At 41.4% G+C, this 24,223-nt stretch overlaps 2 protein-coding genes across 4 annotated transcripts in view; both read right to left on the reverse strand.

Annotated features, from left to right (window-relative positions):
• Positions 1-1,974, reverse strand: part of LOC120557022 (store-operated calcium entry regulator STIMATE-like) — a 12,703-nt gene extending 10,729 nt beyond the window's left edge. Inside the window, 1 exon segment of the mRNA XM_039797021.1 lies at positions 967-1,974. Within this exon segment, the coding sequence (XP_039652955.1) occupies positions 967-1,192 (226 nt within the window). The 5' untranslated portion in view covers positions 1,193-1,974.
• Positions 1,975-2,071: 97 nt separating this feature from the next.
• On the reverse strand, positions 2,072-23,733 carry sfmbt1 (Scm like with four mbt domains 1). Of its 3 annotated transcripts, none has more exons than XM_039797018.1 (22): positions 23,579-23,733; positions 19,033-19,081; positions 18,839-18,933; positions 18,098-18,341; positions 16,502-16,590; positions 15,711-15,963; positions 14,634-14,731; positions 14,340-14,441; positions 13,853-14,006; positions 13,562-13,644; positions 12,569-12,695; positions 11,472-11,486; positions 11,139-11,252; positions 10,940-10,982; positions 9,381-9,448; positions 9,129-9,268; positions 8,087-8,196; positions 7,526-7,701; positions 6,561-6,739; positions 6,187-6,408; positions 5,577-5,705; positions 2,072-3,830 (listed from the first exon to the last, which is right to left on the reverse strand). In XM_039797018.1, exons 2-22 carry the CDS (start codon positions 19,046-19,048, stop codon positions 3,690-3,692), a joined length of 2,598 nt encoding a protein of 865 aa, XP_039652952.1. In that variant the 5' UTR covers positions 19,049-19,081; positions 23,579-23,733; the 3' UTR covers positions 2,072-3,689. The 3 variants fall into 3 exon arrangements, with proteins under 3 accessions (XP_039652952.1, XP_039652953.1, XP_039652954.1); XM_039797019.1 differs by having other exon boundaries at positions 19,033-19,149; positions 23,579-23,724; XM_039797020.1 differs by lacking the exon at positions 11,472-11,486 and having other exon boundaries at positions 23,579-23,732.
• Between the last annotated feature and the right edge of the window lie 490 nt (positions 23,734-24,223).

Here is a 24,223-nt window from a genome sequence, read left to right on the forward strand (position 1 = left end):
GGATCGGTACTCGGTATCAGCCGATACGCAAGTTCAGGTATCAGAATCGGTATCAGGAAGCAAAAACTGGTATCGGGCCATATCTAATAAGTATGCAATATTTTGTTTATCTTGTGGAGCGCTACGTCCCGTCCGTTGGCTGTGTGGCTTAGTTGTGTTCGATTTAGAGCCCGCTTGAAACGCTATAATGATCATGTTTCATTGGCCAGTTACCGTGCCACTTGCACACATTAGCGCACATCAGCACAAGGGCCTACTACGTGACAAACCCTATGGAGCGTACCACGTGTGTGCATATTTCGACAGAGTGACAGTGTAAGTGAAGAAATAGATAGAGACAACAAAACAAAACGAATCAGAGAAGCGAAAGAAAAGTTGTGTCCTGTTCTCTTTTATTTATTTTATACTGTACAACCAGTAAAACATGTCCTGTTTCATGTTGATGTTGTACCAGTCCAATATGACCGTCAGTTGAAATAAACCTTGTGTTGTAAGAAAACTTGTTTAATTTGTTCTTCTATATTGATGCGTTTTCCCGTAAATTTTGTAATTTTACATAGGTTTAAAAATATCGAAATTAATATCGATATCGCAATATTCATAATCAATATCGCAATATCACATTTTGTCAATATCGTGCAACCCCAGTAGCAGTAAAGGTCAAACATATGCCAGGAAGTGTAGAGAGCAAGCAGCTTTTATTACAACCACGGCCATAGCTCAACAAGAGAAGAAGTCGTAGGGTTACATTTTGAAACCCCTGCATTTAGCTTTCAAAAAAAGAGACAGAAAGCATGTCTATCTTACTGTTGTTTGCCTTTTCCCGTTATAGACTCGGGCATGAGTCTCCCAGCTGAGGTCAATATCGCATTTGATTACCCGAGTGATGCTATTGGATAATTGCCCCATCACATCAGCAGCTGGTGTCAGATATCTGACACACAGCAGAACACTGGCAATACTCACACATCAGCGTGCTGAAAGCCACCACAGCCAGAAGTCCTTGCAGGAAAATCCCAAACGAGTCCATCAAGGCGCCATTCTCGCACCCCCGGTTATCAGTACCTGGCGTCGGGCTGGCCGACACCGACGTGTTGGTAAAGGACACAGCAGGCAGTCCTGCCATTCCTGGACCTGACAGTGATACGTCTCCGACCTGAGACGGCATGTTAATACCACTAACTGCAGCCATGGACCAAAAGAGCTGGACGAGACAATAAAGCCGAGAGCAATAGCTTCTCACTAACGAACTCCGTGTGCTTCCCAGTCGTCTCCAGCAATTGTTGGTCAGCTAATCGATAGGTTAAGCTGGACAGTCTTCGGTGAAAGATGGTGGCATCCTCTCCTTTCCAAGCGCCCACTCATTCTCCTGCTTCAGACAATCATGCAGTCATTGCTGTTTTGTCATAAGAGAAGTAAAGTCGTCGCTCCAAAAGCTTACGATAAGTTGCAATGACTTCTAACTGTAACTGACTTGTCTACACACTGCAACACTAAAAAGCAATACCGTTAGCTAGCTAGTTTTAAAAGGTCCGTGCAACCATAAAAACGACTCCTGGCTCGACCTGGAATCTGCGAGCTAACATTACTATCAGACACACCAACTACACCTGTCACGTAGCCAATGAAACAGACAAAACCAGTGTCTTATTTGGAGTATGTTGTACAGTGCAGGTCAACCAGGTGTGACATTTTGCCGATAGCCAAGCGTCCATAGTAAAAAAAAAAAAAAAAGAGATGCTATCATAACCTAGCTAACGTTAGCTAGCTAGCCCCCAAGCTAACTACTCATTTCCATTCTTACGCTAGGCTACCCAACTTATATTTCCTCTCAGACGTTGAAAACAGCGGGTGCACCGGTTCCTCGTGACTTTCACGCATGCATTAAATCTCGTATGTATAAGTTAAAAAATGTGAATAATTGCACGTCACGGCTCGCGTACATCCAGCTGCTTCCCTGCCTGGCAGTACCCACTCGATCATGTTGACAGCAGACGTAATGCTACGTTACGTGCGTAGCCGCGAACTGCATGCTGGAAAATGTATGACAAAAACCAGGAGCCGGTAAAAATTCGTTGTTCATAGTTTTAATTGCAGTCTTCTCTTTAAATAGCAGTTACAATCTTCAAATGTGAATAAAAAGCTGCTCCATTGATTTGAGTACAGCTGAAACTACAAGCAAATTGGTCAACTACGAACCTACGGAGGTTTTTCTCACACAAAGAAAGCACATTACAGTTAATCACACTATAATAATTGGTAAAAGGAGGAAAAACGATTTACAAAAGCATTTTGAGAATATCTTCCTGCTTTAAAACTGCCCATGTATCATTAAGGTAATGGTTAATGACTATTCAATGATATGAAATGGCTCAAATAATCAACTTTGTTTTAACCATACACCCCATATGAGAAAATGTAGGCGTATTCTGTGCAAATACACTGTATATTTAGGGGATTTATACATTGCTTATGCAAAAAGTGAATTGCTCAATACTTGTTTTTCTTTCTAATCACCCTATTGCACTAGAATATATTATATACACTATATAAAAACATGCACAGTCATATTTGCATACCACCATACAGTACATGGTTTTGCTTGTGCTTGCATTAGAGTCCTCCTTACAATGTAAACTGCTCTTACATACTGTAGAAGCTTGAACCAAAAAGCAATTAGATCTCTTGAGATGAAGGTCCCCTTTACATTTGTTGTTGAGCAGATTGTATCTTGACTCAGCTGGATAACATTTGCAAATGGTATTAGTACAGTATACACACGTCTGGTGTTCACATTAAAATCGAATTCCTTAGCTTGCAACAGCACACTATGACTGTTCTTTTGAATCTATCAGTATATCTAGTTTAATATTACCTCTGGCTTTCAAAAACTTGCAAACCGTGTTCACTGGATGCAACTTGTAGTTTTATCTGTATGCAAACAGTTATTTTATCTATAAGTGAGTCTCTTAAAAACTAGAAAGCATAACCCAAAGGCTCCAAGTTGCAGCTTGAGGCTATTGCAGTGAAATGGATTTTGTGGAAAAAAACTCATTTTTAAATGCTTCAATGTAAGTGGGCCAATATATATACTGCATTTAGCCTTATTTGGACCAACATTTTTGAACATCTTTTCAACGAAATTAGACTTCAGTGTGAAATCACCAGATTCGAGGCAAGACCACCTGATTCCTGACTCCAGCCGTTAATAGCAAATGTTGACGAGCAGATACCAAATATTCTAGGGCTGAGTATGACAAGTAAAAGCTGTGATTCAGTGGTATTCCCTTTAAGAGACAGCAGGGGAGGCTGGAAATCATGAATGAAAACAACAAACCAATGGAGTTGTGGCACTGGCACTCAGTCATCCTCATAAAGAAAGAGGAAATAAAAGAAGAATCTGAGACATTCTGAAGACACATAAGTTAAGGTGTGTGTGTGTGTGTGTGTGTGTGTGTGTGTGTGTGTGTGTGTGTGTGTCGCTTTCCTAAAGAGCACATGTTTATTCTTATGCAGCGCTTCTTCGTTCACATGATTCATGTCCACGGTTTTGTCTAACACAATGTGGTAGATTCAGGATTCTAAAGGATGTCCAGTGCTGGAAAAGTCAAAATGGGGAAATAGAGTGTTTTTCACAGAATTAATACACAGAACAGTATGTAGTCGTGTCCATGTTCATTCCCCGTCAGCTACGTAGCAAACTGCTGATAAAATGCCAGCTTGACCCTCTCAATGTGGTGACACAGCTTGATGGCCGGTCCCAGCTTCAGGTCCATGCACTCCTGCACTGTTGGGAGGTTCAGCAGCAGCAGTGCCTGTCCGTCAATCTCCTATAGAAACGTAAATTCATATCAGTTGCATTTTCTAAAATTAGTTTTGGCTTAAAGGTCCCATGGCATGAAAATGTCACTTTATGAGTTTTTTTTAACAATAGGCTCGTTCGAGATGAGCCAGATCTGCGCAGAATCGATCACCAGTGATCGGCGCCCAATGCATGCCGGTTAGTTTTGTGTCCGACTTGATCCCGACTTGCTCTGACGTCATGCACACGTGGGCAACGATAATCTCACGACCAGGGGCGCGCCAAGTTCTGAGACGCAGGTAGCGCAGTTGCTTTTCACCGACTGCAAGAGCCAGGCGGACGCAGGTGGACCCAGTGCATGCTGGGAAACGCCGGCCTCTCAGCTGATCAAACAGCTGATTGGTTCAGAATCGACTCACCATGATGACGTTTTATATAAACTTTTTATTGATTTTGAATCGGAGGGATTTTAACAGCTATTTGTCTGATTTAAAGGCTTATTCCTTACAGAACACATATTGTGGGGCTGATAGTTATGTTTAGAAGTCAGAGAGACTAAATCTGTTCAGATTACGGATCATCTACAGTCTGTTGTTCATTAACCCTTGTGTTGTCCTTCGGGTCCCAGTGACCCGAAGGACAACACAAGGATTATGTGCTTCCGTTTACTTTGTTGAGAATTGCTCTCTAAAACCGGTTTCTTTTAAAGTAAGTAAAGTTTATTTCTAGAACACATTTAAACACAGTTTAAGCTGACCAAAATGCTGTACAAACAAGAACTAAGGTGCTGTATTAACCCTTGTTTAGAGAGCAATTCTCAACAAAGTAAATGGAAGTACATAATCCTTGTGTTGTCCTTCGGGTCACTGGGACCCGAAGGACAACACAAGGGTTAAAATCAGCAACAGATCACATGTAGAGCATTTTGACAGCTACTCTGTCATAATAAAATCAACTGGAGACTGTGTAGGAGCAGATATATGGGTCTGATAACATTTTATTAAACCGGAATCGGACCCGAACTGACCACAGTGTTTGTGTCACTTCCTGTTCAGTCTGAAGGCTGCTGGAATCAGCTGGAAATCTGTCCGACTTGAGAGCGGACTTTTGTCACCGCCCCCCGCTGCTGCCGCCTGCTCTCATCTACTTTACAGGCGAGGCGCAGTTCATCTCGAACGAGCCTATTAATATGCGTTCCCCCAGCCTGCCTATGGTCCCCCAGTGGCTAGAAATGGCAATAGGTGTAAACCGAGCCCTGGGTATCCTGCTCTGTCTTTGAGAAAATGAAAGCTCAGATGGGCCAATCAGGAATCTTCTCCTTATGAGGTCATAAGGAGCAAGATTACCTCCCCTTTCTCTGCTTTGCCCACCCAGAGAATTTGCCCACCCATGAGAGAGAGACATCATGGCTTTCAAACGAGCAAAGTGGCAGTTGGTCAAGGCCACAACCCCCTCTCTCCTCCTCAATAGCTACAGACACAGAAATGGCACATCCTAAGGAAAGCTCATTGTGGGACTGGCTCTAGTGGCTGTAATTCTGCACAAAGGCTGAATTTCGGGAAAGAGACTTCAGATACAGTATTAGGGGACCACTAAGGTCTATATAAAAGCATCCAAATAGTACCATGTCATGGGACCTTTAACTATCTAGGGCTGGTAAAGTGATGTTTTGTATTTGTGACCATGGATACAATACAAGTGTATAATGCACTTATTGCAAAAGAGTGGAGTGAGCTCTCATCCTGAGTGGCCATAAAGTCTGAATATTTCTTACCTGATCCAAGAAAATCCGTGCAAGAGGTGCACAGTCAGTGGTCTTGATAAAGCGAACCACATCAGTAACGCTCCACTCTAGCGGACTGGTGTCCAAACACAACTTCGGAGGAGGCTCAACCTTTGACGTCTATAAACACACAGATAGGGTGAGTCAGACAGAGACTCTAAGAGAACTCCCAGTGGAGGAGGTAAGGCTCACGGCTCATGCTGAGGAGAAGGGTATCAGACCCAAACATTTCATAAAAGAAACACTGGCTGTTTCAGTTTAGTTGATTTCCTCTAAGCTGTTTAGAGCTCAGGTCCAGTCCAAGTTCAGGTCCTGGTGAAAACATCATTCAAAACTTTATTGATATGGATTAGTTTGGCAGAAAAAGGCAGTTGGATTTGCTGGAAGGGGCAGAGAGGTGGGATTGTGCATGAAATCTTTAATTTTGTACTAGCAGGAAGTTTTATTTTACGCCTAGGGGTACAATAGAGTATTAATTAAAGACACACTAACTGGAAAGTAAACTATGATAAAGAAATATGAGAAAATAAATATATTAAAAAAAATATTTCAGTATTTATTGCTACCTAGCCCTTTTAAAACTCTTTGTGACTTTCATTACCTTTGGTGAAGGAGGGCGGTTCTCATCATCAGAGAATGAGGGGGAGTGGGGCTTCCGGCGCCGGCGTGTGGGCCTAGGTGTTGCTGGTGGGGAGGGGGATGGCGTGGTGGGCTGAGACTTCCCAATCGATTGTTCAGAATCATCCTGGAGATCGTCCTGCAGCTCAGACCCAGAGTCACTCAGGGAGTCATCTTCATCCAGATCTTCTTCCTCTCCACTGCCCTGTGAGCCAAAGACAAGGACAACAAACAGTCCGTTAGCACAGACTCTAGTGTGAGGAAGAATCAAAGTTAACAATGTTGGTTTAACAATGATACAACGTATGCATCCTTTAATATATTGCTTAATGGAGAAAATATGAGAGTGTATGTTACCTGTGGAGACCCAGCAGGGGTGTTGTCCACTGAGGCTGAAGAGCGTCTCTTCTTATGTACAAACAGCTGTTTCCTTCTCTTCCTCCTCCTCCCTCTTCTCTTCACTCCACCTTCCAGGTTGGAGTGGCCCCCAGGTGGACGGCCAACACGTTTACTCTTCTTCTTTCCGTAGTAATATGCTGGTGACAAGACAACAGGCGTATTTGTGAAATGTTGCATTTGACATGTCAGAAAGATTTTAATACGCCACTGATATAGATGGAAATAAATCAATCAAACTAATACTTTTTGGTTGTACGTTTGTATGTATTCTCTACATGGAAAGGATTGATAAATAGGCTGTCAAAGCATGTCTATGGATGATATGGGCTATCTGGAGTGATATGAAAACATAAGTAACTGTAATCATTTGTCTGTTGCTATCAAATTGCATCAGTTTCTTAACCACAACACTGCAGTGCAGCAGCAAGTAAACCTATCAACAAATCTGGGACCTTGAGCTGTCAAAATAGTTCAGCAGAAGATGAAAGAGGCCAATTCCGACACATATTTTCAGCAAACCATACATTCATTAGCTGTGGATAATTATTGCAATTTCTAAATCACTTTTTCAAATTATGTCCTATCCTTCACAGAATGTCTGTATTTATTAAGAGAGCATTTATGTACACGATCACTATTATGTATACGATCACTATTCGTTAGAAAAGCACAAATGAAAAAAACTAAAGGTTTCTGGATAAGGAGAAATGAATGAGCTTTGTGTTACAATAAAAAAAGGATTGTATAAGGTTTAGAATTAAGGTCACAACAAGTATAGAGATTTCTAAGCTATTAAAAAACATAGCAATTAGAGGTTATGTTCATCATCTGCTTTGATAAGAAAGCAGCCACCCCAGATCATCGGATTAATCATTTGAAGTCTCGACAATCACTAGTCTCTTCTATTTCTGTAAAACACCTACTGTATTTGGTCTTTGTGAGGACGGAGCAGTTCTCCGAGCAGCGCTCCAGAACCATGCGAGGGCCAAACAGGTTCGGGCAGCACTCTAGCTTGATGCAGGTTTTCCTGCAGAAGTCTGCCACACGGTCTGCAGTGCGGACTATTTCCACAGTGGCCCGATAACTCTTTCCCTTGTACCTGATATCAAAAGAAAAGCAAGCTTAATAAATAGGGATACATCTTTCGTATTTCCACACATTAGGTTGGAGGGGGAAAAAAAGGCAGGTATTTTCAAAAACAATAGATTCTTCGCACTTACTTAAGCTCCTATTATGTTCATGTTTGATCTTACAAGGTTGCTACTCAAATGCTGTCGGCTAAATCATTGCTTTAATGAAGTATCAGGAGCTTGTGCTTGTTCCGGCGTGCAGATTTTTATTTCCATTTGTGCATTTAAGTACGTGTTTAATCCAGCATGTGTCCTAAAATAGGCCGTCTGTGAACACTCCTACTGTACTATTCCTGCAGGTTTTCTACAGGGCAGAGTATTTTGAGCTGAGGATTAAATGGTGCGTCCCCTTACTTGGCTTTGAGTGTCTCTCCATGGCCTTGCCAGCGGCTCTCCTGGTCCAGCTGCAGCTCTCTCAGCACACGACTGGGCTTGTATGCCGAGTTTATCAGCAAAGTCAATACCTGGATACAAGACAAAAGAATAAGAAAAAAGAAGAAAAGAAACAAGAATCGCTAAACACTGGTTATCTGCAGGTAGGAGGGTTATGTCTTTTATTCTTTAATTGGTGCTATGATTAGCATTTCAAAATCGAACAATTACAATATTCATTTTGAGACTTTCATTACCATTACCGTATAATTTTCAATGCAACTGAAACTAAATCTATCTGTGCTTCTCGCAATATCACATGGTAGAATGAGTGAAACTGATGAAGAGAAATTAGAAAATGAATTTACTGAGGAGGGGGGAAGGAGCAAAAGTAGAAACTTCCTCTTTCTGTTAAATGGCAATAGGGTTTCTGGGAAATGTGCTTTCAACACCATGGTGTGAGATGGAGGATATTAGTCGTCTCCAACATGATTTCATTTGTTTCGAGTAAATATTCAAAGTAATCACAACTAGTTGAATCATTTTAAGTCTACAGCCATGCTAGCAGCTCTGTGAATTTGGCACACCAGTGCTTTAAGCTAAATGCTAACCTTAGCAATGCTAACATGATGTTTAGCAGGTATCATTTTTACCATGTTCACCATCTTAGTTAGCGTGTTTGAATGCTAACATAAACACAAAGTACAGCTGAGGCTGATGGGAATGCCATTAGTTAGTCATAAACCAAAGAAATTGACAAATTAAAAATTTAACTCGATGCTATATGGAAAGCTAAGGCTTCCTCAAAGCTTAGAATTCATCCTCTGGGAATATTAAAATGTCTGTACACAACTAATAGTGGCAGACCCTGCAAAGGAAATTGCCATCCAATGGAGTCACGCCGCCAGCGTAGCTATAAAAAAATACATCACAATCAACCTCTAAATATTATACAAGGATTAAGGAATGACACCTGTTTTTTGGGGTTATTCTTACAGTAAACAGCTGGACTAGCCTCTCTCACCTCTTTGAGCACAAGGACACAGTTTCCAGGGCCAATGAACTGAGGAAGCTCTGCAATGCGTCCCTTGTTAAGGTAAGGCCCAGAGAAACAGCGGTGGTTGAAGTAGATCTTGGGACAGCAGTATTTCCCATTCCCCTGCCCTGCACGTGGACACAACATGATATACAAATGATGAAACAACCACAGGCAGTCAGTAGACGGGACATATCACAGTTTGGAATCCTTCAATGGGACCTGAGACATACCACTCACCTGTCTCTGACTGGTTGGCCATCTGCTGCTTGACAGTGTCAGGTGACGATGACTTTGGTGGAATTCGGCTGTAAAGTGATGATTTTGAGTCAGAAGTTGAAAGGCAATGGTACTCGATCCATTCAATTTAATTCAATTCAATTTTATTTACAGTGTTAATTCATAACAGGAGTTATCTCAGGACACTTTACAGATAGAGCAAGTCACCCAATGTCATCCAAAAAGTATTTAAACCACTGCTATTCATTTGTGCTACGTTTGTGCCGTAAAAAAATATTGTGCTGTTAAGGGTTTTAAGTAATTCAACTTTACATTTTCTGGCCAGTGACCTCACCCAGCCCCCCGTCACCCAGCCCCCCATTAATGTCCAAATCTCCCCAAAATGGTCTCAATCGTTTGTGCTATGTTTGTGCTGATTTGTGCCATTAAAAGAAACCTTTGTGTCACTTCGGTTTTTACGTTATCAGGCTTTATTTATTACACAGCTACTATTTGTGCTGCAAAGGCTTCTGAAACCAGCCATCACTCCCATGAACGGGACATTCTAAAACGCTTAACGTGAAAAAGCTTTGATTGATCGTTGTTTAGGTACATTAAACCACGTAAGCTTTTTCACGTTAAGCTTTTTCCTTACAATAGCCTTAATGTAGCAGAAATGCTTAATGTCAGATAACGCCCATAATAATTGGACTTTGGGTTCAGTCTTTTGACAGTTTTCAGTGGTTATGAGGAGCAATATGAGAGAGAAATTCCGTGATAATTGATTGTTGTTTAGGTACATTAAACCATATTAAGCTTTTTCATGTTAGGACTTAAGTAAAGCCCATGAGAACCGGGGAGAGTCAACCCACAGCCGCTCCGCTGCCCTGCTGAAAATGTGAAACAGAAACGCTTAATGTCAGATAACGTCCATAATAATTGGACTTTGGGTTCGATTTTTTGAAAGTTTTCAGTGGTTATGACGAGAAATATGAGAGAGAAATTTGGTGATCATTGTTTAGGTATATTAAACCACTTTAAGCTTTTTCCTCGCCATAGGCGCCAATGAAGAAGAAAACATTAACGTGAGATAACTTCTATAATCGTTGGATTTTGGTTTCGTTTTTTTGACAGGCTTAAGTGTACATGACAAAATATGGCCATGAAAAATTTGTAGATGATTGATCGTTGTTTAGGTACATTAAACCATGTTAAGCTTTTTCACGTTAAGCGTTTTAGAATGTCCCGTAAAAAACAAAGTAGCACAAATGTTTCTTTTAACGGCACAAATCAGCACAAACGATTGAGACCATTTTGGGGATATTTGGACATTAATGGGGGGCTGGGTGACGTCACTGGCCAGAAAATGTAAAGTTTAATTATTTAAAACCCTTAACAGCACAAACGAATAGCAGTGTTTTTAATAATTTTTGGATGACATGGGGGGCTAGCCTCACGCAGGTGAGTCAGTCTAGACCACTCTATTCTCCACTGTTCCAGTACTCTTCCACTCTATTATTTACAAAGACCTAACAAACCAATAAACCAGTCAACACCACTACCCTTCCTCTTTTACTCACTGTTTCTCAGGCTGTACCACAGCAATCTTCCTCTCCTTTTCAACTGAAAAACAAGGACAGACTATTATACCACTTATGTGGAGGTCAGGGTAAAAAACTGATAGCATTATGTTTGTAACAGCATTGGTAACAGTCTCGTTACGGCAGATGTGTGAAGGTTATGAGAGTCCACTATGATGATTACTATGATGTTGTATACCTGAGGGTTTGATGGGGTAGATGAGTGGATAGCCGTTTGTTTCACACCAGCTGACAGGGAAGATGTCAAGGGAGTCCACATGAACTATCAGCTCTGGCATGGGCTGCTTCAGTCCTGTACAAACATACGCACACAGCTGTCAGACAATCACTGACAGCAATAAAGATATCACAGACTACATCTTACCCTGGCGTGGATGCCAAATTCAGCTAGAGCCACTGGAAATGACAAACTTTACTTGTACTTACACCTCCATATAAGAAATGTAATTTGATTTAAGCTATAATATATACATTTATAATCAAACAAATGTCACACAATATCAAAACTTACTTTTAGGTTCTCCATCTACTTGTTTGCATGAATGCAAGTATACATACACACATATTACATATCATATCACATATCTTTTCATGGTGCAAAGACAACACACTCATTTTATAATAAAAGACAAAGTCGTATCTGCAGTGTATCGACATACATAATATTGAGAAGTTGTGTCTGAAGTGCGGAACACCAACTTCTGCTTCTTTAGCAGATTGTATAATCTCAGATGCAGTGATCTAGTGTACGAATTGGTGTGAAATACTACAATCTATGTCTCTCACATTACTGCATTCTCCATGCAAAATGCATAGGTAGCTACTCAACTAGGGAGCCAGGAATTCAGATAAGATCCACATAGGTTAATGCTCTACATGATATGTAGCTGTGTTGTGGGACTGCACAGCAATTAAACATGTTAAAGTGGCCATATTATGCTCATTTTCAGGTTCATAATTGTATTTTGAGGTTTTACCAGAATAGGTTTACATGGTTTAATTTTCAAAAAACACCGTATTTTTGTTGTACTGCACATTGCTGCAGATCCTCTTTTCACCCTGTGTTCAGGTCTCTGTTTCAGCTACAGAGTGAGGCATCGCACTTCTATCCCATCTTTGTTGGGAGGCTCACATGCGCAGTAGCTAGGTAAGGATCACATCATCTAGCGGTTTGTTTCTACAACTTCAGTTAGCACAAGGCAGGATTAGCCGGGACACTTCTTCTAAACGAGGGCGCACTTCCAACTTTGCGTGGAATACCTGCAGAACAGGGACATGTAAGTAGTTCTTTTGTAGATTATGGTGAATTAGTGTGTGCTGTAGCAGTGTTGTGCCATTCAGAACGAGCTAGCATGCTAGCGCTAGCATGCTACGGTTAGCCATCTCGTTTCGGCTAGTGATGTAGAAAGCCGTGCAGATTTTGAACAGCTCACACGGAGAATGAAGGCAGGACACATTCAGAAACACGTATCTCACTCAAAACAGCATGTTTGTATGAGTGTGGAAGCACCCGAGACACAAAATAACACCCCAAATCCCAGATTCATAATATGGGCACTTTAATGTTCTACTTTCATCCACACACATTCTTTCAGTACCCCGTCTCACCTTCCAGGCTGAGCCAAATGTATTGCCCTTTGACCCTGGTGACAGTTGCCACATGAATGTTCTCAGGTGACAGCAGGTTAACAGCCTCCAGTTTCATGGCCTCTTTGAAGCTGTGGTCACATTGCTCCTGGCAGGTAAACAGAGAGGGGAAAAAAAGTATTTGAGAGGGTTATGCTAGGCTAGACTATTATGCTGTCTGTCAAATCGGTAAAATCTAATATCCTACATTTGGTTATATTCTGACTGCATGGGAAAGTAAAATATAAAATCTATTTCCTCCAAAGTACAATAGTTACAGGGTTGCAAAAAGAACTGACGATACTTTCACTTGTCTACTGTAAAGTATTGTAGCATTGATTTGAGCAGTGTTCAACCTGTGTTTCCTAAGAGACTCTTTCTTCACCAAACCCATCCATGTGACAAGCAGTTTACACAAGAAATGGGCACGAGATACAGTAGGTATCACACTTTCCAGGCTGCCAATAGTACAATGCTTTTAGAGGAATACTGTCAGTTTCAGTCTTCTTCTTTTTTAACCACATACAAACAGAACTAAAGAGCTTATTTTGTTTCAATCAAAAAAAGATCTCTTCAATAGCCTGAATTGCTGCTTGAATAGTACAACCCAAGTAATAAGGAGGATTTAGCTCTGACAGCTTGCTAGTGTTGATTTAAACTCATTCATGCAGGCGCACTGCATGATAGCACAGATGTCACATGAGGCCTTCATATCACAGCAATATAGTAATAGTAGCCTACAATTTCCCATTTAAAAAGGTCATTTGGACAATGACCAATGGGAGGACAAAACGCTCTAGGAGCCGATTAATAGCTCATCTCAGACTCTTTCACTGAACGACCAATGTTACAAGTCGGACCAGCATCTGGTGGTGGGTTTGTACATGAGTTGTTGGACATGACGCAGCCTTTTACACTGAAGCCTGACCAGTGTGATCTCGGTGCAAAAAGGGGTAGAAACGGAGGTTGACTTACAGTTGGGAAGCAATGTTGAGGAGCTGCCTCAGCCTCGCACTGTTTCAGGTAATCCGCCCAGTCAAAGTCTGGACCCTGGTATCCTGTACATGATAAAATAAAGAAAGCAGGAAGAAAGAATGGACAGAAAGAAAGAAGCAAGGGCAGATAAAGGAAACAAATAAAGAAATAGAGAGAGAAGGAAAGAAAGCATGAGTGATCGAATCAATGCCATTCCTAATTGTCTGATATTACCGATAACCAATTAAGTGAGTGGTTATAAAAACAGGAACAACATTTGACAGCGCAGACCTGGTGGGGGGCTGAGAGAGAGTCCATTTTTGAGGCTCCACTGAGTAGGGAAGATTCCTGGACTGTCTCTGTGACACAGAAAGGACCTCCCAGCACCCTCCTCAATACCACAGAGGTCGTCCATCTTCACAAGGAAGTACTGCTCGTTGAACACCTGAAAAGAAGAGGAGGTCATTGTGAGGAGGTCACTTCCAAACATTTTTCATTGACAGCTGTAAAGTTTTTTTCCCACTGAGTCACACTAAATACTGTATCAAGCTAAGGAGATCTACTGGATTGTAGGATTAAATAGTTCAAAAAGATGTAGTTTCAGCCATCTTTGTGGTCTTTTTAAAACTCTGGGGTGATCATTAGCATTTTAGCCAGTACAGACAGTGTGGTAATGAAGATAGAAAGCATAAACAAGTTCAGCTAAGGCCAATAAAACAGCAAACAAGAAAAACATCACAGCATAGGAGAGACAGATTTGATAGGAAAGTCTTGTTACCTTGGTGACAGTGGCAGGCCTGATGGAAATAGGAGCACCAGGGTCAACAGCCTCCAGTTTCATTCCTTCCTTGAAACAATGAGCAGCAATGGCAGGCTGATCCTGAGACAGACAAACACACATGCAGATTCACTTTCAAAAGCTCAGCTCTTAGTTAGTTAGTCTAACTTTCAGTATAGAGAACTTCACAACTATTTTCTTAGTGAATAATTATCAAATCTTAACTGGCGGATCAGCAGTCAGCAGTGATATGTTTGGGCCAGTAAGACCAAATAAGAGCACGGTTGGCAGTACCTTACTGAACTCTGCAGTCAGTGCTTCATCCTGGGGCAGGTCACTGATCCTCTGTCTCACCTCCTCCCACTCTCCCTCTGTCCGCAGGGCCAGCAGGTCTGAAACACACAAATACAGACAGATCAGCTGCTGAAGAACTTAACCTGACTTCCTGATGACTAGGGTATAATTTGATTATCAAGATATATTTAATAAAAAGGTAAAACATACATCTGATTGAATTTTACACTGTGCACTCTCTTGGAAAGTTTATATCTGAAGCTATGTGAGTTGCTTTTTCTTTGTTCTGGACCACCAATTAGGTCGCCACAATTAAATAAACAAGCAAAAAAAAACAGTTTTGTCCTGCACATTTTTGCAACCACAAAAGACAATACATTTTTATCACATGGCACTACAGTAGGTTTCTTAAGGCCTTATAAACATGATGAGGATGAATTTCGGTTGGTACCTTTTATTACATATTTAAAGAAAGCATTACATCTCCCCTATTCTTTTATGAAACATGAAATACCAGTAATACAAAGGGCTATGATTACTTTTAACACAATTTTAGCGATAAAAGCCTGGCATTGCACATCAGTAAGACTTTACCAAAAGGTAGATCAGCTGTGTCAGGAAAGATATATAGTCTTCTGGGCTCTTACATCTTGCATAAGAAACTTTATTTACTTGAAGAGCATTAGCAGATCGTGGTCCTGAAAACAATGAGATATCTCACCCTGCATGGGAAATCAGTTTCAAGATCTACTGTCTGATACCATCACATTTTGAATATTGGTGCTTTGTATTTCAGCACTATGCACTCGTCAAAGTATTTTGAAAAGGTTATTATAACTCACAAAATTATTAGTAATAAAACATTAGATCTGATGTATTGATTCTATATAAATGACTATTGAACTATGTAATAGGTAATCATAGGATTGTACTGTATAATTGCACATGCATCCAGACAGTCCATAATTGCCAATCTTCTTGTGTCCTTTAATCAGAAACTATTACTCATGCTATCTAGACATCCTTTTTTCCTTTTGTTTCTAAATATAAAATCTGACCCGTGTCAGTGTCACTGACCCAAGGGAGGCCTGAGGGCGCAGCCGTGCTCTTTGGCCCAGCCGGGTGGGTGGAGGCGTGGGTGGAGGTAAAAGAGCCAAAGGGTTGCGGGCGTGTCTGGGAGGCCCTCGGTGCCTACCAGGCGCAGCTTCAGCCTTCCTCCGACGTTCTCCTCCACCTCAGCAGCCCAGGCAAGCCCCAGGTCAACACTGTCCTGGAGCTCCACGTAGCAGCCTGCACACAGGAGCTCCACTGGGTCTCTACCACGCTGGGGCTGTGGGGTAGTAAATGAGAAGCTGATAGCACACACACTTACACAAACACAAATGAACACACGCCTAGGCAAGGCGAGGAATTTGTATTGGGAGAGAATGCACTGCATGACTAAGTGGCAAAACTGAGGCACAGTCACTGAAAGCTAACTAATGGCTCTAAAGAATTTCACAGGCTGTTCCTACAGCCATTTTGCTTTCAGCAGCACAACCTTGGTGCTGTAAACAAAAGCTCACAGCCTTGCTTTTTGTAGAGTTGGGACTTGACGCAGGGAACGCATCCAGGACTTCATAATAGCTACAAAATCGTATTCAATTCAACTTCACATTTATTCTAATGAACATTTTGAGTATGACGTTTTAACCATTTCAAAGTGGGCATAACAAACATACCAACTGTTTGGAGATTTATATATACAATATAAACTAGCAAACAACAGTAAAACAAAACATAAGTTGTACAGTTGACTCTGTCAATAAAAATACGAAAGCTAACATGGAGTTTCTAAGAAGGACAGCTGCTCCTTTCCCCTGCCTTACCAATTCCAGCAGGCTGGCAGGCGCGCTGCACTCCTCAGCCAGGGCCTTTTCCAACAGAGCCTCCCAGTCCTGGTGCTTCTCACGCACACCTGAGGTGGATCATACACATGCAGTCTGTTTATTTTATAAACCAAACAAGCAGGTGGACTCAGGATCACACATACACTCCTCTGCCTGGTCTCTCTTAGTCACCTGAATCCCAGCATCAGCCATAAATTAAGAATAAACACAATCATTAATCAGTCCCTCCAGAAAAAAACAAGATTATGCGATCGCATAATTCAATGCATAATGAGCCAAAGTCCGCATGTTCATGCGTGGGACGCATTTTTTCAAATACGCCTCACTTTCGCCGCATAAATTGCCGATTTCCGCGCAAAATATGCGGGGCTTGCATGATTTTATAATCCCCGCATTGTTGCAAAAAAGTCACCTATATCTTAGCAGAAAGTTGAAAAAATGTTGCGTGACAAGAGCAGCCATTTTCCCCTGTTGCCATGGGAACGTTATGAAGTGACGTAATTATGCAACGTGAACATCATCGAAAAAAGCAGGTTGTTGGAGGTTGAATTTGACATGTACTTTGAGTCTCTTAAGCTGGTATCCAATAAGAAAGCTATCTTAATATCTGATGTCTACTCAAATCTCTTTGTTTAAGTGCTCCTGCTGTCTATATTATTTTGAAAGTCTCTCTTTTGTATCTTTTATTTCCCTCGGTTTAGACTATTACTTTTATTTTTACTTTCATATTATATTATTTGTATATATTTTTGTATCTTATTTGTTTACGTATTGCGATGACTGAATATCTGTAAACTATTTTTTGAAATAAAGTTTTTTAAAAAAGCAGGGTGTTGGGGGAATCGCTTTTTTTTCTCTTTTTCATCAAACCGCAGTTTTTGCAAGTTCCCGCAATTTCATCGCATAAAATTGCATAAATATCATATATAGCATATTCCATCTCATTTTTTAAGAAAAGGTGCCGCATAATCAAGGATTTCTGCCCGCAACAATCACAAAAAAACTTTGCATTTTTCTGGAAGGACTGATTAATTCAAAGATAACAGAATATTACATCTAATACGACTTTTTCATCATACTGTGAACAACTCTCACCATAAGTTACTCCTTGCTATGCTGAACAAAAGTGTAATTACTTAGTTCCACCATTAAAATAGCATTTTGACATGTACACAGTACAAAAAACGGTTTGCTTTCTCCACTGCTCACCTTTCCCTAAAGCACTCTCATAAAAACAAACAAAGAAGGAAAATAAATCATAAAGTGGACGGACTAAAGTTACACTAAATATGTAAAAACTTAGCATTTCCATTTATCATCCAATCTACCTGTGAGAGAATTTTTTTATACAAAATAAAGTGATTATTTGACACCGGACCAACTTTTCATGGCTGATGGGTGTTAATCAGTCATGTTTTATATATATATATATATATATATATATATATATATATATATCACTCAGCTCTACAGGAAAGACAGACACCATGCAGCTTTTTGAGTGGCCATAGGTAGATTACTACTTTTGCTACACCTCTCAAAACAACAACAAACATAACACCAGCCATGCCTCACCCTCGGGGGCCCTCATTGTCTTCCCATGCTGGCGGCTCCAGCCCAGCGGGTGGAGGTCTGCCGTCATTAGGTCACACCAGAAGTCGGCACGCCGGTCATCCTGGTAGCCCTCGTAGCGTAGCAGCAGCAGCTGGCCACATGTGGTGATGATGTTGGCCACCCAGTATGGACTGCCGGCCTCTGAGCGCACACACACCTCCAGCTTCATGCCTGGAGTCAGTCCTGTCTGCAGGCCCTGGTCCACCTGAGACAAGGACGGAATACCGGAGATACATCGAATCATTATCTTAATTGGCCCCCTCGCAGTTAAACCACAATTTGTGTTCGGCAGCTGGTTACACAAAAAACAACCTACAAATGTGCACAAAGAAAAGAAAAGGTGACTTTTATTCTATGCCGCCAATGGCTTTTATTTCAATTACACCTACCTGCCAGCATACAGCTAAGTATTATGTGTTAAAACTGCTATTTATAGAAGCTCTGTTACTACTGGTGATGCTACAGTGACTTCTGTGTTCCTGCTGTTGATTGCTTTATGACTGGATGCTTCTACAGCTGTATATAGGGGCTTTACTGGCAGACACATTCCATACATGTGAGTCATGCTTTCAGATTTAAGACATAGTTTGAAACTAACTTGCGGTTCCTTGAGAACTTTACACAGATGTTTAGTAATTAATTAATAGCTGGCACAAGCTTATCCTGTGATGTGCGTTAGCTGTGAAGGTTGTCAGCACCCACATGTTTGAAGGCCTGATGGGGCACGGACACGGCTCCATTCTCCTCCAGGTATTCATCCCAGTTAAAGTCAGACGCATCCTGAGCAGAGTCTCTGTCTGTAACACACACACACAACACATTTCTCTTTTCCAACCAGCTTTTTTGAAGATATTATCTTACTCATTTCACACAGCTGTTAACAGTGTAGTTCTTACCAGACTCTTGACTCATGCTGGTGCCCTCTCAAGGCTGAGACTAGGAGCTCTGAGAAGGAAAACAGGAGAAGGATAATTATCCAGCGAGAGAAAATGAATGAGCACTGGTCCAAAGCTCTGGAGACAGAAAAAAAAACAAACACAGAATTGCAGCAATCGTAGTCATCTGCAGCACACTAAGCTGTGACTATGCTTAATCAAACCACTATCCACAGATCTCAACATCACTAAATAATCTGTGAACTCGCTTCTATTTTCAACAACTATAAGATTAATGAGACAGGTGATACCCCTGGATTGCAACAGCCCGCTCAGCAATTCACAAGCCAAACTGTATCAGCAAAAAGTCACAAAAAAAAGAGCTCAAAACAGAGATCAAGACTTACTCCAGCTGGCTACCATATTTACAACACACTGCCTAAAACACACGACATTAATCAACATAATGTGTCAGCCAACAACTACAGATAAAACATTTTAAACAGCCACTAACTAGCAGGCAGAGCAACCTGCAACAATAAATCAAGTCAAGAAAGACACGTTACAAGTTGTGAATAAAATCACAAACTTACATGCTGCACCTTTGTCATTCATTAGGCAGGCACAAGCTACCGCCTAAGTAACGCGGCAGATGGTACGTAATCGCCGGGAAATATATTAAACTATGCTAATCTTATCCAGCGCCACTTCTACTTGTGAAACTCATTTGGGCTCATCTTTTTTAAAACAGCAATTGTATACCTTTTCCTGCCCCGATGTGAAGATTTCAAACAGTGCCTTGACATGAATGCGGACACACACATCAAGCTTTGACTCATCAAACTGACACACAACGTTGTGAAAAGCAGATGAAATAAGTTAATACAACAAGAGAGGTGGCATGAATGAGAAAGGAGGGAGCGCTGGGCGAGGATAGCTGCTCTGTCCCGGCAGCTCCATTCAGCCGGCCTGTCAGGCCTGTCTTTGTCATGTCTGACGTCTCTATTAAAACCAGGGCCGCAATCAGAAACCACCCCCCTCTCAACGACCGGACTGCCACTGCGACCCCCGTGCTCCACCGGGATCAGCGCCACCTTTCACCCGCGACCCTGCCCCAGACTCCCTCTGTCTTTCTCCCCCTCCCTCTGACAAACACACCAGAGGGCCTTATTGTCCCTGGGGGTCACACTCCTGACATAAGAGTGGAGAAAAAAAAAGAGCAGTGGAGAGGAGACAGGAGAAGGAATACATGCCTAAAAAGTTAAGAAGCTTAGAGGAGAGTGACTAGGCAAGGTGTGATTTTAGTTTTCTTTTATTATGGTTCGTTTTATTTTCCTCGAGACCGCAGAGGGTGAGGGGGTGGGTGAGGGTTTTGGTTCCTGTTCAATTGTTTTTGTTTGTTAATGTATCATAAAAAAAAAAAAAAGTTAAGAAGCTAAAATTCTAACACCTAATGATGCTGAGCTTACATGTTAGATCATTTATGAGTTCATGGTGGATGGTCGATTCTGTTTTGTACTTCGATATGTCTATTAGAGTTGTTGAAATTAATCAAATAATCGATGCATCGAATCGTGGACATGGACGATGCTGCATCGATAATCGGCCAGGCCATAATTGATTATTTCTGTTTACATATTCTGTTACGTTTTGCACATTCAGGAAGTGCCATGTGCTCAGTGCTGTATGGTTTTATGTATCCAGTTTATTTAGTATTAGAGCACTGCAGAATGTTTTGTTTTTGAAGCTTGAAAAGCTTTGAATGAAATATCCTACATGGCTTTAATAGTAAAAATGTATTTGACGCATCGTGATGCATCGAGATATCGAATCGAATTGAATCGTTGACGTAATAATCGTAATCGAATCGGGAGATCGGTGAAGATTCACACCTCTAATGTCTATCATGGGCAGCATTCTCGCTCTGACATCTCTCCATTTAATGCATGTTTATAGGTCCTGTTTGAATGTGTGTGTATTCCGGGCCTGTGTGTGTGTGTGTCTGTAATGTCTATAATAAAGTATGTCTTCTTCTAACTACAAACTCCTGGGACCTTCCTCTACAATTGATTTCATGGCTTTTTTTTTTGTTTTTTTACAAATCTTTTTAAGCAGTTTAAACAACATGCAACTGAATCAGTCATTCTCAAAAGAACTGAATTGCATCTGTAGACACAGTTTCAGAGGTATATTGATTACAACACTTCTGAGAACTATCATTTGAAACTTTCAAAGACAAGCTTTCGATATAAACTTGCTCGGCTGCCTTAGCTGTAGGTTTCTGCAGCACTTAACTTTACAGAACAGCACAACCTTGGCTTGTACGTGCAAACAGGAAGAAAAGCAACTTCCCCTGTTTCATATACAGCTAGTGGTCTGTGAAGACAACAGCTAGCAGCAGTCTGCCTCAATCTTTTTTTGCACCACACAAGACTGACTGAACCTGAAAAAGAAAGGGCCAAATGTGTACACACACACACACACGTACGCACACACACACACGTACGCGCACACACACATGCACGCGCGCACACACACACACACACACACACACACACCTCTTTACAAGCACTTACTGAATCGTATTCTAATCAGCACTTAGCATGCGACTAAACATTTCTAAACCAGTCTTCCTAAACCTTGGAGGTCCCTGGGCTGTAAATGCAATATGACAAACTACATTTGATAAAAGGAAATTAGCTGCTGAAACATTTCCCCCAACAGTATTTAATGGCATCTGCTGATCACCAGTATGACTGAGATTATGAACAGTAATGTAGCAGAAAATTAGTATGCCCTCCTGTTGGTGTCCATAGTCAATAACATAAACAAATCCTACTTTCAAAAGAGAACTTCATTGTGTTCTAATTGTGTTATGAAATTGCATCACTCTCTCTCTCACCTGTAGTGCTGGTGAGCCGTGCAGTTAGTTTTGGTTTTATTGTGCCAGGTTTTGACATATCAGTCTCTGAAATGTCTGCCCTAATAAAAATGGAAGGGACTGGAATTTTGTTCGTGGTGCTCAACACACTGAAAAGTTAGATTTTAAAATTCAACGGCAGCATCTCTTTCCAGAAACTCTGTCCACCAAACTCTAAATAATTAACACTGAGCAGAACGTAGTTCCAATGGAAACTGTTTACAATGAAGTCTGTGAAATAACTAGCTGTCAATACTGTGAGCATCACAAATAAAAATTCAGCTCACCCCCTCTTTTGTATTGGGAGGGTAGCAGAAATCTCAGACTGAAGACATGGCACCATAAAACCAAACCATCTGGCTGATGATGGCTCAATAGCACTACAGTGAAGTAAAACATATGGGGCTTTTTTGTAATTTAGGTGAAATTACCCTTTAAAAAGGCTGGTAAATAAAGTTGATGCAGGTTTACACACCATGCGCACTCCTGATAATAGGCGTGATAAAATGGAGAACAGATTATTGTGCTGCCCAGTGTAGGTTCCTATCAGGTAGCTATGATGACTTGACACCTGCCAATGCTTTTTAAATAACTTTAAATACCCTAAACGTCGTTAATATGAACGTTGTGGTTGCCAACAAAGGGTTGCTCTGAAGACGAACCAATACGAGCTGGCCTGCTCAGTGGATGGTAATCCACGAGCTATGTCAAACTGAAACTGACCTCGAATTCTGCCACCTGGCCGACCTGCTATAACTTCAGAGCAAATAGGATGCTGAAATGAAGAAACCACATTAGCTCAACGCACTACGTATAAATAACAAAGCGGTTCCATTCAGTTACAATCATGCTGCTCGTTGCGTAGCGGCACGTCAACCGGAGCAGCGATGCCAGCGGATCACTCAAGTTGCACAATAGGGAAGTTATAAGCGCCAGAAGAAAACATAGGTTGCCATAAATCAACGTGGATTAGATGACAACCCTCATCAGCTGTTAAAACCAGAATGAACAAAATAGCATTCATAAACACATGAGTTTATTTAGCTGCTTTGGTGAGAGCTAACGTTCCATTGAAACGCAAATCGGCTGAGATCGTACAACCGTCATTATGTAAGGCTTCGACATTATAATAATATACTGAGTTATTCAAGGGCAAATCGCTGGACATTTCCACACAATCCTTGAATTGAAACTAGCTTAATATTGCACTAGTACGGACTGACCGCAGCGTTCAGAAACAGAGATGGGCCATTAACGCAATGGCTTTGCAAAGAGAGACTAACGTTACACTACAGCACCAACGGTCTAACTTTCACACCGAGGAGAACATAGGCTACCGATTGAGAGAATTATGAAATTGCTCTCTAATAAACAAACACGCGGTCCTAAATGTATAATGACCGTGTGGGACTCATTGGACACATGGTACAACCGCCTGTGTCCGAGTCAAGTTACTGAACGTCACAGCTTGAGCAATAAGAGCAGGCTGACGAGCAATAAGGGCGCTTACACTCGACCGAACCCGACTCATCTTTTTGAGAGACGGGAAAAAAGACGAATGCGCCACCCCAATACAAAACACCGTCAGGAATTTGTAACTAACAACACAGAGTACGTGAATATTTAGTCGCAAAATTCGCCCCTTACCGCTAAGTAGTTTTTCCAAGTCGGTTTTTAGATGCAGTTCCTCTCCGCCTGCTCGCTCGCAGCAATGACAAACTAACGCGAATAAAAACCGAGAGCCCCGGTTACACGTTTCAAAATAAAATGGTCGTAAGAGCGGAAGTTACAACCGCCGCCCGTGCTACAGTGATTCTTTTTGTGTTGAGGATCAAATCGCGATACTTCCGGCGTCGCTCCGGCAGCGTCTCGCTATCTTGACGCAGTTCTCGTTCGTTCACGACCTCATTCCAATATGGCACAAATGGCCACTGCGCATGTTCTGCCGCCTATATGCCTCTGAGCCCGGCAACATCCATCTTCACACACACAATAAAACATCACACAATCAGAACCAAGACCAAAATCTACAAAACCTCACGCAAAAAAAAAAAAAGAATTAAGCAGAATGCTTTCCGTTTGCTTTAATTCCTACAAATAGGCTACACGAGGGTTAACATGGCCAGTCGTTAAAGGCTTTTATCCCCAGCGGAATTAACACTTAATGTTTGAGCTGGAATTAATTGCACATTTAAATGACCCACTTTCGATAAGTGGGGTTGTTTTTTGTCAGCAATTCGTTCTGTACGAAGTATTGAAGGTGACCTCGAGTTGCTTATTTCCTTTCAATAT

Source organism: Perca fluviatilis, chromosome 4, assembly GCF_010015445.1.
Source record: "Perca fluviatilis chromosome 4, GENO_Pfluv_1.0, whole genome shotgun sequence".
NCBI lineage: Eukaryota > Metazoa > Chordata > Actinopteri > Perciformes > Percidae > Perca > Perca fluviatilis.